This window comes from Bactrocera oleae, chromosome 5 (genome assembly GCF_042242935.1).
Source record: "Bactrocera oleae isolate idBacOlea1 chromosome 5, idBacOlea1, whole genome shotgun sequence".
NCBI classification, from domain to species: domain Eukaryota; kingdom Metazoa; phylum Arthropoda; class Insecta; order Diptera; family Tephritidae; genus Bactrocera; species Bactrocera oleae.
The window spans coordinates 16,391,241-16,409,946 of NC_091539.1; the positions used below are offsets into that span (position 1 = coordinate 16,391,241).

The 18,706-nt window shown below is 36.2% G+C and overlaps 1 protein-coding gene across 3 annotated transcripts in view; it reads left to right on the forward strand.

Moving 5' to 3' along the window:
* The window catches only part of LOC106620876 (Nutrient Amino Acid Transporter 1), a 72,351-nt gene that overhangs the window by 31,444 nt on the left and 22,201 nt on the right, over nucleotides 1-18,706 (forward strand). For all 3 annotated transcript variants that reach the window (XR_011396759.1, XM_036362145.2, XM_014239526.3), the window contains exons 2-8: nucleotides 11,615-11,822; nucleotides 11,886-11,975; nucleotides 12,050-12,284; nucleotides 12,421-12,691; nucleotides 15,768-15,871; nucleotides 15,981-16,347; nucleotides 16,407-16,506. Coding sequence is in view for 2 of the 3 variants with exons in the window: in XM_036362145.2 (XP_036218038.1) it covers nucleotides 11,615-11,822; nucleotides 11,886-11,975; nucleotides 12,050-12,284; nucleotides 12,421-12,691; nucleotides 15,768-15,871; nucleotides 15,981-16,347; nucleotides 16,407-16,506 (1,375 nt within the window). In the remaining variant the exon portion in view is untranslated. The remainder of the gene's footprint in view (nucleotides 1-11,614; nucleotides 11,823-11,885; nucleotides 11,976-12,049; nucleotides 12,285-12,420; nucleotides 12,692-15,767; nucleotides 15,872-15,980; nucleotides 16,348-16,406; nucleotides 16,507-18,706) is intronic.

Here is an 18,706-nt window from a genome sequence, read left to right on the forward strand (position 1 = left end):
CGACCCTAACTGTTCGGCATTCCGACTAGTGGAGATCACACCGCTAACATCTAATCATCCATCAGTCCAGCTAATCCCTATACCCCCGAGATCCCTAATGTCCGAGTACATCTGACACTCCTCGATCAAGTGAACCCAGTCTCACATTGCGCCCCACACAAACACCCCGACCTATCAGAAAGGTGCCTCTGATGCAAAAATGCATTCCGAGGCCCATACCCCGTTAAAAAACCCAGACTCAGACAAAATCTGAAATCTGGGTTACCCTCAACAAACCTAACGTCCTGGATGTACTCATAAGTCACCCGACCGTTAGGACTATTGTCCCAACGGTCTTGCCACCTACTTCTAACCCTATCATCTAGAAGCCTCTTGCTCCCTAGATATCCCTCCCTCTCCACATCATCATCGGAAATCCAATTATCCCGCAGCAATGACACACGTAACCCCTTCTTAACCTGAATGCAACAGCCCGCTGTACAACAATCAGGTCAAGAGGGGGTGCACCTAATGAAACCTGCATCGCATCCGTTGAAACGGTGCGACATACAGGCAAACATGCAAGCATCATGCAACGTTGCACCAAGAGGAGTTTTCGGCGACCAGAGACCGTCATCGCTGATTTCCACCATATTGCGCCTCCATAAGTGGCACAAGCCACAAATAGACCACGGTATATGGTGCGAACAGCACGGCATCCAAGCACCAATCGCTCCTCAAAATGCGTCGCACTTTGCCTTGCGCCTTGACTTGCGTCACATACCTGATGCATTCACCCGGACAATCGGTGGACGAACCGGCGACAATCTGCCCTTAACCAGCATTGTCACCGTTTTGTCCATCGATTTGTCAACACCCACACCTAAATCCCAACTATTTACAATTTCTAAAAATTGTCCTCCCGCCCGCTCTAACTCTAATCGCGATCGATCTTCGACCAGAAGGAGAAGGTCGTCCGCAAAAGCACAACATTTACAGAGGGGCTCGAGCTGTCCAAGCAGAGAGTCCATCATGAGGTTCCAAATATATGGACCGCAGATGGATCCCTGGACTACTCCGATCTCCACATTCCCGTTCATTCCACCTAGAGAGGCTTTGCTGTCCGAAAAGTAACTTCGCCAAGGAGTAATTTCGGGCAGCCAAGCTACTCCAGCCGTTGCACAATTCGATCCCAGCTTAGGTAATCAAATGCCCCCCTGAAGTCAACAAATATGCCAAGGACATACAGCACCGAACGTAGAACCACGCATCCTCTACACTGCGTCCTTTCCTGAACCCATACTGTCTATCCGACCACATACCCCTCGTTAGCTCCTGAAGCCGTTCCACCATATCTCTTTCCAGCACTTTTCCAAGTACTGGAAGGAGGTTGATGCCCCGAAAAGAACCAGGATCGCTCTTGATCTTATCAGGGGACTTCAGAAGAGGAACAACCGTAGCAACCCTCCCACACGCACTTATCATAAATGGCCTCTAAGTATTCAGGAATGAACTTCCACAAGCTTTTGCACATCTCCGTTCAAACCATCAAAACCTGGGGACCGTTTAGACCTGACCAGGCTAAAGGCGTGATAACATAGTGTCACCAACGCGAAGAGAGGTGATGTCCGCCCTCTTACGACCGCACAACTAAGTTCATGCCTATGCTGGGACAGCCTGTCAATTGGACCGTCGAGCGCGTTGAAACTTTCGTTTAAAAAAATGCTTATTCAGTAATTGGTTTTATATTTACTATTGTTTACATTTTGTAGGTGGTCTGAGCTGAAGGGAAAAGCATATCAGTTACTTAAATAAGCAAAGATGCTTACTGAGATTTTAATAATGAGGTTGTATGACTGCTAAGTGCAAATACACAGATTTGTTTATAATAAGGGTAAAGCTACTGTGTGAACGCTATTGATAACTCACCCCTTATTAAGATTAATCGTCCCTGATTCTCTACTTATTTAGTTTATTACTAATTTGCACAAAAACACTCACCACTTTCACTTAAACTTGCTCCCGAATAAAAGAATAAAGTATAATGACGAAAAGGGTTTTCAAATTCGCAATTTTAATATCTTAGACAGAATCGTTTTACACAATTAAATGTAACTTGAAATAATAAAATTATTTCAAAAAAACGGTGCAGGTTTCCGGGGTTGCGCAGAACTTTCATTGATTCACTTTCGACGGCGGTCGATCGAAAAAAGAGAGTCCGTATCCAGTCGTCGATACTTTTTGTTGATTGGGCAGAGAGAGTGGTGAGATCGTGTGTGGTGTGTACCATCCCTCGGTGGAAAGTGTGGAGTTGTATGGCTTGGTATGTGGTGTTTTCGGCTTATAGCTTATAGCTCATTTAGCCATCCCGGCCCCCTAGGCGAATGTTTAGCCAGAGAATGTTAATAAATAGAGAAGACGCAAATGTTAAAATCTTAAATGAATTATGCGCGTGCTGCTTTACATTTTCATATGATACCCAAAAATCATAATTTTTGAAATTAAAAAAAAAATCTTCGAATTATATAAGATGATTAAAGCCTCAGAATTTACCAGAAAATAAGTAATTAATAGATAAATTCTTCAATACACTTCTGTGCGTTGCAAAAGCAATATCTAATAGGCAAAAGATAACAATAAAGCAGTGGCTAAGCGGCCGCGGTTTTACTTTTGCGGTGGCTCAGGTCGAAAGCCTAAAGGAGTTAAGCCATTCCGATTACAAACGCTTACGTACGACTCCTACAAATCATAAATCTTAATTTTTATTTTTTTTTATTTTATTATTTGACATTTTAGCTGATTTCAATTCAATTCCTTTATTAACATATTTTACTTTCTGAGATAATTAAAATATTATATTTTAAGAAAATATGTTTATATGTTTAGGCTTATAGAATAATCCTTAATTGATGCGTATTTATAGAAATTTTAATCACACATACATTCTTAAGTACACGTTTGCTGATGCTTACTACTCCTTGCCCCGCACAAACAAAGACTTCACGTTTTGCTTTTTGTGCGAACAGCTAGAACGAAGCAAGTTGAACGATCGCAAGAAAGGAGGAGTCAGAGGGTGCACTGTATGTAGTTATTTCAGATATATATTTTTATTATTTCGACTTGTTTTAAAAATATTTAAATAAGTTTGAATGCATGCGCATTTATATTTTACGTAAATATTATAATATCACATGAATAAGCCCTAAGATATCAATATTTCTCAATACAAATTAAGCAACATAATAATATACTACAGTCCGCTGTTGAAACGCCTTTGTGTATGGTGGCAAGCCCACGAAATAACGGCGAGTTCGCGCGGACATTGTGTTATTAAAAAAAACCAGTTGAAAACTTTGTCCACAAACATATATATATACATGCATACATATGAGCTCGCATACATATTGACACCGAATTGTGCGAATCGTCGCGGAGTTGGCAAAACTTCTTTCAATCGACAATCTTGACATAATGGGACTCTTTGAAACCAGAGAGCGCTGTAAAAGTCCACATTTTTTAGAACATTTGACAATGGTGCCACTAAGGAAAGAAGGAAAGGGTTTTTATATCATTTTCCATTCTAGCCAGATCGGACAAAATAATAATTTTTGGGAATTTAAATTAAAATACCAAACATTTATTAAGATTAAATATTATTATACATATATCCGTTAAACATATGCAGCAACTATTTAAACCCTTTTTTGTTATTTTGTAAAATATTAAAACAATTGATTTTTGAAGTTCATAATTTTTACATCAAATATATTGACTGAGTTGAAAATCTATCACAGATGTTGTTTTATTCCTTTTTTAATTTTTATAAACCTTTTTTATTAAATTTATTTTAATTTAATTTAATGTTTTCCTTATTCAAATTTTTTAATACGCATGCCCAAAATATCTGCGCATACATACATATGTATGTACATTTGCCGTTTATAAGGTGGTGAAAATTTGTTTGGTTCATTTTTAGAGTGGTGTAGTTTGTTGAGTTCGATTATCATGAGGGGAAGGTTTCTTTTTGTCGTGGTGTAATTTAATTCGAATTTGCGTATTTTCGATGTTTCCTTTTAATAATTTACATTTTATGACAGCTAATATATGCGCCTTCTCTATTTATTATCATTTTCTGGTTTAGCCTAGGAGCCGTTGCAGCTGTTGCAGCATTTCTACAAGGTTGGTCAGTGCTGTGGAGCGGCGATATTGCGGCGCATCATCGATGCTTAGTTTCGCTGACTTCTTAGGCGGGGCTGTTGGTTGTCGGTGTCGTATCGCCCGAGTTGTTGGTGGTAGTCTGCTTAGAGGGCGGCTGCACAGAGGAGGCAGCCAATCGATGTCGCGTCTCAGTTCGCGATGGAGCAACTTATGATGCAGCCTGCCGTATATTTGGCCCAGATTGACGTGCACTCTTGCGTATTATGTGCCGCTGTCAAACAATTGAGACAATGCCCATGACCTTGGGCAATCTGCTGGCGTTGCATCGGTTGCATGCCCCTAAAAATGTTGCAATGCTGTAGTCGGTGAGGGCGGCGGCACATGATGCACCGGACGCGCTGCGGTTTCATGTTTGGTGTTCGTGATGGTCGCGTTCCACTTCGAGGAGCGGCGGATTACATTATATACATATACATACTTATCATTTATAGTATATACGGATTGTTGTCGAGTTTACGAGTTATAGTCTTTTCGTTTTTTTTGTCGGTTTATTGAAACGGTTATTAATTACGTTATCGGGACTACTATCGGTTTATCGTTTATGATTTGCTTTGTCGTTATTAACTGCGGTTGGTAGAAAGCACAGCTTCACGAGTAATCTGGTCAGCGTTCCGCTTTGGGTACGGAGATCAACGACTCGTATATGACCGTCGGATCCGTAATGTAGCTTTTCTATGTGACCAAGCCGCCATTCGGTAGGGGGTAGACAATCATCATGTATGATAACACAATCTTCAAGTTTTGGCGCTTGTTCAGGAGTCTTCCAATGGTAACTTTTATGGAGATCCTTTATGTACTCTTCTTTCCATCGGCGGCTGAAATCGTGATGGAGAACTTTAACTCTATCCCAGCGATTTAATAAGGATAGCGATTTCACGCCTGGCTCAGGTATGGCCAGACTTGGTGTTCCTTTGAGAAAGTGCCCTAGAGTTAAGGCTGTGAAATCTTGTGAGCGGATTGTGAGAGGCCGTAAATTAAGAACGGCTTCAATTCGAATTAATAATAGTGAATTCTTCATAGTAGAATTTGTAATTTCCAGATACTTTTTAAAATGGGATTTGAAGCTTTTTACAGCTGATTCTCATAAACCACTCATATGAGGAGCGCTTGAAGGGATAAACTGCCAGTTAATGCCTTGAGGCGCAAACTTTTGTACAATCTCAGGTGAGACTTGTTGAATAAAGTCCACAAACTGTTTTTCGTTGGCTCTTTTAGCGCCGATAAAGGTTTTACCATTTACGTTCCGGGGGAAGTGCTGCCATAATCTGTGCTCGCATCTTTTGCTTATGCATGGTGTAGATTTTCCACAAGACTTGTTTTTTTTTTGGGCTTAAGTCAGGGAATATAAAATTCCTGGCGGACCATATGTTGCATGAGGCGATGTTCAGCATGAAGCATTAGTAAGTGGATATAATTGATGAGTAATGGGGCAAATCGAGACTTCTCTGGTACAATTATGGGATGGCGTTCGTTATACGTTAGGCTTGAATTGGCAAGCCGCCCATTCACACGAAGGAGACCTTTCGTGTCAAGGAATGGGTTAAGAACTAAAAGGGGACTTATCTTGTCAATAGTGATATATCGCGGCTTGTTGATTCCGTGATTTTGGTTTTGAGTTGCTCTATAAACAACTACTACTGAGGACTCGGGGAAAGATGAAAATCGGATGTCGGTATCCTCCACTGTTGTGTGAAAGGAGTCGATTATTTCGGTTTTCTAAGAAATTATATTGCGCATGAGCGATCGTGCTAGTGACTCGTATGTTTTTGAAAGACTGTGACAGAATATCGTCTACATACGTTTGCGTTTTTAATACCTGGGTTGCCGAGGAAATTTTGACTTGGTACTACTTGGAACAGTTAACGCCGAAGGTCACTGTTTTTAATTTGTAGTCGCTTAGTGCATTATTGGTATATTTTCGGAAAATAACTCGCTGAAAATCTTGATCGTCTTTATGGACGACTATTTGTCTTTACATTTTTTCGACGTCTCCATTGATGGCGTATTTGAATATACGCCAATTTAAAATAAGTACAATTAAATCTGGTCCGCTAAATAAAAACTGCTGTATTGCAGAGTGACCTAAGGCGAGCGTGTTAGGAAATTGTTGTTTTAGTCTTATCGGATCTAGTAGTTGTTGGTTTGTAAAAGTCTTAATAATACTGATTTTCTGGGGTTGTAATTGAAATAGGGCGGAGTTCTTCGAACTTCCAAAATTTTTTTAATTGTGAATTGAGGTGTTCGTTTGAGATTTTCTCAACTTGATTTGTCTTGAGTATTATCTGTGGTATGGGATCGCTGCCTAATAGAAGATCTATTTGAGCGGAAGTATTGCAGTTGGGATCTGCTAGCTTTAGGGGTGAAACCTTTTGCCAATGCTTGCTATTTATGTGATATCTTGGAAGCATATTTGTTAGTTCCGGTGAGACAATAGCTTCTGCTTGAATGCACTTATCCGCTTGGGGTAATGGCGCAGATTTTATTTGAGTTTTGGACTACTCTTCCGCCCATTCCCGTGATTTCAGAAATAGCTAGTTTTGTAGGCAGTTATGGCCTATTTTGTGCCCTAGACGCTATAAATGATCGTTGCGATTATCGGTCTATTAAGGCCCTCAGTTTAAACAGTTCTCTTTGGTGTTCGATGGAGACGACTGCAGTGGGTAGTAGTACTCTACTTTGATTTTCGCTGTGTATCGTTTGAGTTTCAGCTTAACCAGTTCTCCTTGGTGTTCGATGGAGACGACTGCTGTGGGTAGTAGTACTCTACTTTGATTTTCGCTGTGTAGCGTTTGAGTTTTTAAGTGTACGCGCATGTGACAGGCAGTTTGTACAAAGTCTTTTTGTTCTTACAAAATTGTTTCGGTCGTTAATATTAAATTTTTTTAATCTCTCGCAAGATTTGAGCTTATGCTCCCCTGTACATAGTTCGCATGACGTTTGTTTGTACTTTTCGGATGTGAACGATTGATTTTTTGAAAAGCCTCTATTTAAATTGTTAGTGCTACTAGCTCGGGGTATGTGGAAGCTTCTATTTAGGTCATGTTGAACGCTTTTCGTACTGACTATTTTTTTGTATACCCTTTCTGCGATATCGGACTGGGTAGTTAGGAAATCTTTCATTTGTTGCCACGTGGGGCATTTTCTTCGTGATGAGAGCGATAGCTCCCATAGAAGTAATGATTTTTCTGCTAATTCCAAAGGACGGCCATTGTTCATAACCACCGTGAAATATTTCTGTGTCACATGTGGGACCTTGAGATGGATGCCTGAACTTGCCTCTTGACTTTGTACTTGTGGCAGCTCTACTCGCTGATGTCGAGTAGGTGCAATTGCTTTAATTAGTTTTAGTTGATCAAAAATCATTTATTTAGTTTCTTCAAACTGTAGACCGAGGATTTGAAATTTTCCAGTAGTCTGAGTTGTCAGATTCTATGATTGCGTCATATGCAGCTTGGAGACGTGACCAAAAATTGTCAAGATTGTCTATTTGATTTCTAATACCGATTCAGAACTGTCCTGAATCGGTGAAGATGCAAATAATGTGTAGTATCTTTGTTTAAATGAGTTTAAACTCCCTCCTTCAAGTGCACCACTCTACTCGGGAAAAACTGACACACCCTAATGCAACACACCACACCAGAGAACAATCACAGGTTCTCACCACTCGATGAAAACACACCATAACACGGCACCTGTACATCTAACAAAAGGGACGGGATCATCGCTTTCACATCATCTTTCGCTTATCGTCTACGGGCCTGAGCGCCACACATACCTTCGCTAAAATAATTCGTTCGGACACCAGTTCCTGCGCGCTACCGCATCAATTCAAGACGACCCCCACGACGTTCGATTCCATCAATTATTATATTATATATATTTAATTTCGTTTCGGAATAAACTAAAATTATTGATTTACCAAGTCACTTGCGTTTGTTTTATATGGAATCGAGTGTTAGTGTTGAATTGTGTATAGATTTATTCAATCTTATTAACCTGTCACTTTCCGAAATTAATTTTGTGTAAGAAATGTCTTTACCTCTTTTTTGTTTTGTAGCACCTTGCTTGGAGCGTGTAGCTTCTGTTTCTGGTGTGCATGGATTTTTTTCGTCCGAAACCATTTTTGTACTTTTAGAGAATGTGTTGTTTTAGACTCTTTTGAGTCTGAGCTCAATTAAAAAGATATGTCGAAATAAATTAAAATATTTTCAGTGTAAGAAATAATTGCATCTCTCTAGCTCCCAGTACACACCTCCATCTATTTTTTAAAACACCATTTGTTCTTTCCACAATAATACTTTCTGAAGATCCTTCTGCCGCCTATCGGTGGGTTCTAATGGAGACCCAACGTCACCCATGAAAAAAATAAAAAATATATATTTTGAAAGATTTAATTAAAAACGTACTTAGTAGACAAACGTTTCTTGTGCCTCGCATGTATTCCTGCTCCATTGAAATCCGTAACGTCGCTACGTTTAAATACTCCCTGAGTTTCACTAAAATACCTCACATACCGTCACCAACATACTCAGGGAGCATTTTATTCTGTTAGTAGTATATGCCATCTGTATTGCCAAAAATGGATAAAATCGGGCCAATACTATACCTATGTATATCTCATATACCTACCATAACATAACATAACAACAGTCTGTGTACAAGGTATCAACAAAAATAACTTGTTGGAAACAACTTGCTATAAAAACCAATATATTTAATATTCCTAAAACGACATTAAATATGTAGTTGTATGAAACTAAAAGTGATTAAATAGAAGACAGTAACTTATAAACAAAACAAAACATACGGACGAATAGAAAATCCATTGGAAAGAGTCTGCGTACAAAGTTTATGAGTCGAATAAAGTTATTAAAACTTCCGCTAAGAGTTTTGGCATGGAATATGCAAGTTTAGAGGTTTTTGTCGAAGCGATGTGAGCCCATTCCTCGTGCAGCGCATCCTTGAGCATATCCTTTGAGGTAATTGTGCGTTGGCGGATTTTACGTACCAGTGAATCTCATTGCACTATTTGGGTTTAAAATCTGATGACGCTCTTTACAAAATGCATCAAGATTTCCTTATCGAGTGCCGTGTCCGTTTTTCGCCATAAAATCATACCCCCCTTGATTCAAAAGACGCAAAATATGATCTCATCCGAAAAAATAACTTTCTGCCAAAACTCCCGCGGCCTATTTAGGTGCTCTTTGACGCCAAGATTATGCACTTACCTATTAACTAGCGATATGAATGAGTTCTTCTGTGCGACTTGACCATAAAACCCTGTGGCGACGGTTTTGTTTCACACTTTGCAAAACGTTACGAGTTTCACGCTGTGCTAGTATTTTTGGCCGCCCTGGACGCGTCGAGATACAGAAACGCCGATATGTTTGTAGTTTTTTTTTATTACTCTTTGTATTGAAGAAAGTTTTCTCCCAAAACCTCGACCGATTTCAGGGTATGTTTTTCGAAAAGTTTAAACATTATTACCCTTTCAGAAGGGCTTTTTTCTTTTCTTCTAGGTGAGATTCGATATTCTAAATTTAATAACAAACTGAGTAGAACAATAATCTTTTAAAATTGCTACTTTTACGAAAGCAAGTAAACTATAGCTATACTATACCTTTCCGAAACTTTTACATTTGGTTGTTACGTAGCGAATTCCCATTTTACAACTTGTACGCTGCAAAATTACTATGTTTTCTAAATGTGTCTATAAAACTATGGTGTCAGATTTTCATTGCTTTAAATGCTATGGGATTATGCTATAGACTAGTAGTAAGGCACTTAATATGATTATGCTCTAAAATTTAATACATAAAAGTTCATAAGATATTATTATGTACGCAGACTTTTTCTGGCGAGTGTTATATATACAATATTATAAAATTACTTGTAAATATGATCTCATACATGACAAAATGTGTGATACTTAAAAATTGTGTGGGAATATGACTGAAATTGGTTTAGAGATTGGTCCAAACCTTGATGTTTTCCCATCAACTCATTATATTAAATTTAGTTTCTTACCATATAACGGGACTTAAAATAAGTACAAAATTTTATTGTAATCTATTTACAATTTCATCGAATAATGAATTTTGCAACATTTTTATACTCTAGCAACCTGTTGCTACAGAGTATAATAATTTTGTTCACCTAACGGTTGTTTGTATCACCCAAAACTAATCGAGTTAGATATAGGGTTATATATACGTAAATGATCAGGATGAAGAGTTGAAATCTGGGTGACTGTCTGTACGTCCGTCTGTGCAAGCTGTAACTTGAGTAAAAATTTAGATACCTTGGTATACATGTTTCTTGGTACCGTAAGACGGACCCACAAAACGCAATTAATCAAAAACAAATTAATTGCCATAACTAAGCTCTACAATAAGATACTAGACTGTTATTTGGCATACAGGATCACATTAGAAACGAACAACTGCAGTTTAAATACTTTTTAAAAAAGTGGGAGTGGTCCCGCTCTCTAACAGATTTAGTGTGCATATCTCCTAGACCGCTAAAGCTATAATAACAAAATTCACTGAGAACAGATGTTTTTAGCACCTCTATCGACAGTGTGAAATTGGGTAAAATTGGCCCACTCCCCATATAACGGTACTGTTAAAAACTACTAACAGGGCTATAAATCAAGCACCAAACACGCCAGAGATAATAAGTTTTAGCTCTGGGATAGTATGAGATGACTTTAAAGGAACCGACTTCAAAATTAGACGGTGAAGGTGGCACCGCCCATTTTTAGGTGAAAACCCATATCTTGGGATCTGCTCAACCGATTTCAACCAAATTCGGTACATAATATTCTGATCATTTATATATACATAACTCTATATCTATCTCAATTAGTTTAAGGTGATATAAAAAACCGTTAGGTGAATAAAACTATTATAAAAAGCTATTGGGATTTTAAGATTTTTCTTTTAAAAGCGAAAGAAAACAAGTAAAAAAGAGCTGAGTTTGGGTAAAACCGAATATATTATACTCATGCAACTTGCAAGAATTAAAGCCGAGGAAATAACTTCAGGTGTTAGGAAAAGTTGAGATTAAAAATTTTGCGAAACAATTCAACATTCGTTATTTGACGAAATCGGAAATGGATTACAATCAATTTTGGAATTTTATTTATATTATAGGTATATATAATATAAATAATATAGGTATATATATACAGTTATGGCATTTTATGGGTGTTCGGTTAATGGCGTTTTGTGGGCGTGGCAGTGGTTCGATTATCACCAGTACCAGTCACTTGGATTTCAACTCGTCTCATCATCCTGATCATTTATATACATATATATATAAGCCTAGATATATCTCGATTAGTTTTAGTTACCATTAGGTCACCTTACTAAATCTATATATACATATATTAAAATTAAAATTAATTTATTTATAGCTGTCCAGAAAAAATGATAAAGAAAGTAAACTGTTCCAAGGAAAAGATACAACTGAACGTCCCAACTGGTCAAACGGGTTAGAATTTCTCATGTCATGCATTTCTATGTCTGTTGGACTTGGGAATGTATGGCGATTTCCTTTTACAGCTTATGAAAATGGTGGAGGAGCCTTTCTTATACCATATATTATCGTTCTCTTCATAATAGGTAAGCTTCTATATAATATATAATAAAATAACTGCTAACATGTTATATTTAATTTCATTTAAGGAAAGCCAATGTATTATCTCGAAATGATTTTAGGTCAGTTCTCAAGTAAAGGTTCGGTGAAGATTTGGAGCATTTGCCCCTCTTTCTTAGGTATGTAGTTATTTGCACTTCATTAATGATAATTTTTAAACGGATTTTATATAATTATATTGTTTTATTTGTAGGCATAGGGTATGGTCAAGCGTTCGCTACAATTTGCATTATCACTTACTATTCATCTCTTCTGGCATTGACATTATACTACCTGGTAGTTTCTTGTCAGTCTGTACTTCCGTGGACATATTGTAGAACCGAATGGGGTGACAATTGTGTTAATTCTAATCCAATTGGAGGTGTGAGAGAAAGCAATATTGAAAACCCGTCAATGCAACTACAAAGCAGTTCTGAACTTTACTTTTTGTAAGTTTTAAAACAAGCGCCTCAATTACTATGTACAAGTATATCGTTTTATAATATACTAATTAATCAACAAAATATTATATATCATTACATAGAGTATATATTTATTATTTATTATATTTCCTTACAACAACAGAAAAGAAGTTATAAAACAAAAGGAAAACATTGCGGATGGGCTAGGAATGCCAGATTGGAAATTAACTTTAACACTTTTTGTGTCCTGGGTTGTAATTTTCTTGGTCATCATGAGAGGCGTAAAGAGTTCCGGCAAAGCGGCTTATTTTTTGGCTTTATTTCCTTACGCAATACTCGCCGCATTACTAGTGCGGGCAGTTACTCTGGAGGGAGCGGCAAAAGGAATAATGTTTTTCTTGGAACCTAATTGGCATGAACTACTTAATCCAAAGGTATTATCAATCACATTTATAAAAAAGTTTAATAAAAATCACCCAATAGGAATTATTACGTTGAAAAAAAAAATTAAAGCCTTGAAAGGGTGTGCCATTAATTTGAATTATAGATGCATTTATTGTAATATATACTATACACGTACATATACATACGATTATATTACATTATTAAAGAAGAATGGTTCCAGATTACAGCTGAGGAAACAGATAAGTTGGTAAGATCAATGTCAAATCGATTGAGTGAGGTTTTAAAACAACGCGGCTATCAATTTAATTTTTCTTTATCATTTTTAATATTTTTGTAACTAATTCTAAAGCTGAACGCAGACTTAATGGTTACTATGTTTACTTGTTCTTACACTAAAATCACGTTATCACTAAAATGAAAATAGGAATATACATTTTTGTTTTTGCATTTTGAACTTAAGAATATAAAGAAGAAATACATGCAGAAAACTTGAACTGAATTACCTATTTACATTGTGTTTTTACTTCACTTAAAAAAATGTGTCGGGTGAACGCAGACTTTATTGGCTATGTGTATGTATATGACCGGGCCGATTTACAGGGAGCCAAAAAATGGAAAAATCGCATATGCGGAAAATATTCTACGGATCATTCCGAACAACTTTGCCCAAGAAGCTATGGGTCTAAAACCGGTTTCGAGCCAACGATTGGCAAAATTTAGCTTTAGTGATTATAACATGTAGTCATCAGTTTTTGAGATATCTAAATAATATTTGATATATGTATGTGTGAATTTTGATATTCTATTGATCATTTGCCGGCATCGGCCAGACCTGAAAACTATATCACATATCTCCCATTCAACCGACTATTCATATACTTCAGAAATTTTTGAATTTATATAGGACTTTTGAGTTAGGTTTAGGCGTGAACGTCAATTATCCAAAAATAACTTAGAGCTTTGCCTTATTTAAATACTTAAATATTGTATTGTAACATACAAAAAAACGAAACAATTACTGAACAGATGCGATATGTTAAAAGCAAACAGAATGATGATTCTTACTTACCAGATTTTTGTAGCCTTAATTTACAAAGGAGAAAACAGTTGACAACCCCGACCCCCTCGATTATGTTGATAACATTACGTTACATGGGGAGTGGGCGTAGTTATTATCTGTTTTTACCTATTTTCACAGTGTATGAAGAAATACTAAAAAGGCTTCTCAGCAAGTTTGGTTGATTTAGCTTCAGCGATTTGGAAAGTATGTACATTAAACCATTCACGAGGTGATGCCACGCCTACTTTAAAAAATGCCCATAGGTGTCCCTCGCTACTATATCTATTTTCACAGTGTATAAAGAAAGACTAAAAAAAGGGTTCTCAACAAGTTTGGTTGATTTAGCTTCAGCGATGTGGAAAGTATGTACATTACAACATTTACGAGTCGATGCCACGCCCACTTTAAAAAATGCTCAGCCCATAGGTGTCCCTCGCTACTATGATCTCCTGTATCAAATTACAGTTTTATATCTTAATTAAGAGGTTAGTTATGTCACTTTATTATTTCGATTAACAGCACTTTGTGGGCGTGGCAATATACTGATTCCGCCTATCTGCATTAAGTGAACAAAACAATTATACTCTCTTTTTCAACATGTTCAGAGAGTATAAACATGTTGCGTTAGAATTCAAAACTTATTATTCGAAGCCTGAAAGGATTGCAATCATATTTGGTATCTCATTAACTTAAGTGATAAGCTGAATACAACACGGCGAAGTATGATTTTTGAGTGTGCTATTCTATCGGCTGTATCTGCTTACTTTTTTTTATTGTTGACGTTTAAGTGTCTAAAATTAAGAAATAATAAAAATACATTTCATCAATTTCTTTAATAATTTGGAAGGAAGCCACGATATTCAGCTAAATTAAGTTAAAGAAAAGTAAAATATAAAAATATTTTGTTTTTTCTGTGGTTGCAATGTGAACCAAAATGCCGCTGTTTCAATAGAAAGAAGCTTTAATTTTATTTTTGTCACTTTCCCGTGGCAGTTTTGTATTATTAAGTTTTCATAACCGGCTGGTGAAGTGTATAAATATTACATAATATGACATACTTGTACAACAGTTAAGGGGTGCTCACAAGTGTCGTATTTTTTAAGCTATTGAAATACGACATAAGACATAAGACGAAGCTTGTGAATTGCCTAAATATATTAATCGATACTTGATTTGTATACAGTAAAAGGAAAGAATCAGATGGAACTTTAAATCTGTTTTATATGGGATGCAAGTGCGGTTGCAGTCCGATTTCACCAATTTTCGTGATGTAGGAATTGCGGTAATGGTATGTACCGAAGTTGGTTGAAAGTGGTCGAGCAGTCCTGAGATATGGGTTTTCACCAAAAGGAGGTAGTGCCGCGCCCATTGTCAAATTTTTGCACTGGCTTCTTTAATCCGATTTCAACCATTTTATCCCTGTCGGAGTAGGTGCCGAAAATATTTGTCCTGAGCTATTGTGGGTGATGTAGCTTAAGTGGTTTGGAAGATATGTACATCAAACTTATTAGGGGGCTGGGCAATTCTCTTTTTCAAAATTTGTAAAAATAGCTAATGCGATTCGTTTTACTAAATAAAAATATATGTGGGTATCTTATTGGAGATTTCAATTCAGCTATAATATTATATTACACTATATAACGTGGTTAACAGAGATGTTTTCTCTTAGCGAAATGTTTTCCCCGTTAGTGCCGATGTATGCCACAAATAGAATTAAATTATTAAAATATTTTGCATATTTTGATATTTATCTGAATGAACCGATTTCATCTGTTTTTAGGATAAAATCAAAGACATTTGCCGAATTTTATGAAATATATAATCTTTGCAATAAAATTTATTTGATTATAGTCTAAAAACGGATGAAAGTAAGCCAGTTATTTACAGAAGTATGCCATTAAACATAATAAGAGTGATTGTTGCATTTAATAATGGTAATTTTCATTGAGTACTTTTATATAGTAAATTTTATGCATATTTATTACATATATTATATGTTTAATATAATATGTACGAACCGAAATCTTTATGTTTTTTTTTTGCAGGTGTGGAAGGAGGCTGTGGTACAATGTTTTTTCTCTCTGGCAGTTGGACTTGGTCCAATAGTTATGTTTTCTTCTTATAATCATTTTGATCACGGCATTTATAGGTAAGCTAGAAAATAGCCATTTAAGTTTATATTTGCCTAATTGTGTACAAATAAAGAACAGTCATAGGATGAAAATATAAATACATAGTATATTATCAATTATTTTCAGGGACGCTATGATAGTTACAACATTAGATACCTTTACAAGCTTACTGGCTGGTGTATCTATTTTTGGTATTCTTGGAAATTTGGCTCATAACCTTCAAATTACAGACATCAAAGAAGTCGTCAAAAGTGGTACTGGTCTTGCATTCATTTCCTATCCGGATGCCATTGCCAAATTTCAAGCAGTTCCACAGATTTTCGCCATACTTTTCTTTTTTATGCTGTTTGTATTGGGAGTTGGATCTATTGTGGCGCTACACTCTACTATTGTCACTATAATATGCGATCAATTTAAATCACTTCAATACTGGAAAGTAGCACTGCTGACATGCATATGTGGGTTTCTTGCGAGCATAATATACGTTACACCGGTAGTGACTATTGACTACTAGATATTTATGTAATAATAATATATATTTTCAACTTTCAGGGAGGTCAATGGATATTAAATTTAGTGGACTTTTATGGAGGAACTTTTGTTATTTTTGGTCTAGCGATTTTAGAAACAATCAGTATTTCATGGATATATGGTAAGCTTACCAAAGTCTTTATATACACATATGAGGGCAACTGGCAATGTCGAAAAAAGAATTCAGTTGATTCCCCAAAAGTTTATATATAACTACTGAATGATGAACGAATAAAAAGCAATTTTAATTTATAGAAAGTTGAAAACGTGGTCAAAGGGAGTAAGAAATTTTAGCAAGGATTTCACTACATGTCGCACAGAGTATAATAGTTCTGTGTTATTGAGATATATTATATAAAGAGATATATCTACATATATAAATGATTAGGATGACAAGACGAGTTAAATTTGCAACAGGCGTGGCACCGCACAGCTTTAAATGTAATCCCATATCTCAGGAACGATTCGACCAATTGAATTGAATATGAGAGGTCTAGTGCTGAAATCGGGATAAATTGTTTTTTATGATAACAGCATGATCTTGTGCCATAAATTGATAAAATCGGGTCAATACTATCCCTTATATAAATATTATATATTCGAACTTCCGGTTCACTTTATACAAAGTATATCGGCCAAAATGTGTGTTTAAAACTGAAATTGTAATTGTGTGAGTAACATATACGAAATTAAAATGCCCGTGTCACCAAGTGTATAACAAACAATTTATTAAGACAATTTTAAACTTTAAATAATTGTTATTTTTCCTAAGATCAAATATTTATTTGCTTAGTTTATTTGTACATTTCGGAGGCTGATGCAGGTATACGGATTGAACGAAGCCGTATCGCTTTGGATCAAAAAGGTTTATAGCGGGCCGGATTGCTGTTGTAATCGGAAATTGTTGACGTGGTTCTTGGGATAGTGGATGAATCGAATTGTCGCATGCTTAAAAACTAACGTTGTAGGCTGACCTGTTGCCCATCCTTTTTGATGAGTAGGGTAGTGTACAGGTACGATGTATATTGTTTGCGAGTGTGGCGTCATCGACTATGGTGTTTTCTAATTTGTGGTGTATTGGTGATGTGGAGGGTGCGCCAGTTTTTGCCGCGTAGAGTGGTGTGTATGTGTAGGGGAAGCTTATCTTATTTAAACAATTTACACTCTTTCTAATAACTGTGATTTATACCGTATATATCGATCAATACAAGTATGTAGGATATCTAAGCAAAATTAAGTGAACCTATAATATTGGATTTCGGCACTAGCCGAAAATGTGTGAAATCAGTCTACAAATTACCCCAGCTCCTATATACTACTTATGTATATACAAATGTACATGATTTTTACTTTTCTTGCAGACTTTATACGAAATGTGTCGGTTTCTACAGTTTATGTCGGTCTGTGTGGGATTTAACTTCATAAAAATGAAGTGAACTTGAGTAATGTGAAAAGTTAATGCAATCAGTACAGATCCAAGTACACCCGATGTAATATTTATTTTCGTCAATATATGTATGTATGTATGTATTTAAATGATATAAAGTGGATATTCTTAAGCGTTAAGCACTGAATACGAATAAAATCGGTCTAGACGTAAGGAAAGTGCCTTATATTTAATATTTTGATTTCCGTTTCTCTGGTGAACTTTTTCGTAATAAGCCTAGTATATGAAATTGAGCGAATTTGATTGAGTTTATATCACATATGTATGTATTGTATATAGCGTTTGAGTTAATTAACTAAGAGAGCATAAAACCTAACTATAATATAAGTTACTAATATATCAAATATGATTGTAATCCAGCTGAATAATGCTGAATTCTATCGCAACATTTTTATACTCTTGCAATAGGTTGCTACGGAGTATAAAACTTTCGTTCACCTAACAATTGTTTCTATCACACAGAACTAATCGAGATAGATATAGAGTTATAAATATAAATGATCAGATTCACGCGACAATTTGAAATTAGGTTGACTGTCTGTCAGTCTGTCCGTTTCTGCAAGCTGTAACTTTAGTAGAAATTTAAATATTATATCTTGATGAAACTTTGTACACACCATGTGAAAGTTGGAATGGATGGAATCGTCCACAGAAAAGTTTTAACTAAACTCCTCAATAAAAAACAATTTTTTACTTGGTAAAACAAATCACATTGAGAGGCATTTGTGGTTTTACAAATTTTGAAAAACTGGACCCGCCCTCTAATAGGTGTAGTATACATATCTTCCAAACCACTTAAGGTAAAGCAATAAAAGTAGCTTAAGACAAATCTTTTCTGCACTCCCTTTGACTGTGTGAAAATGGGTGAAATCAG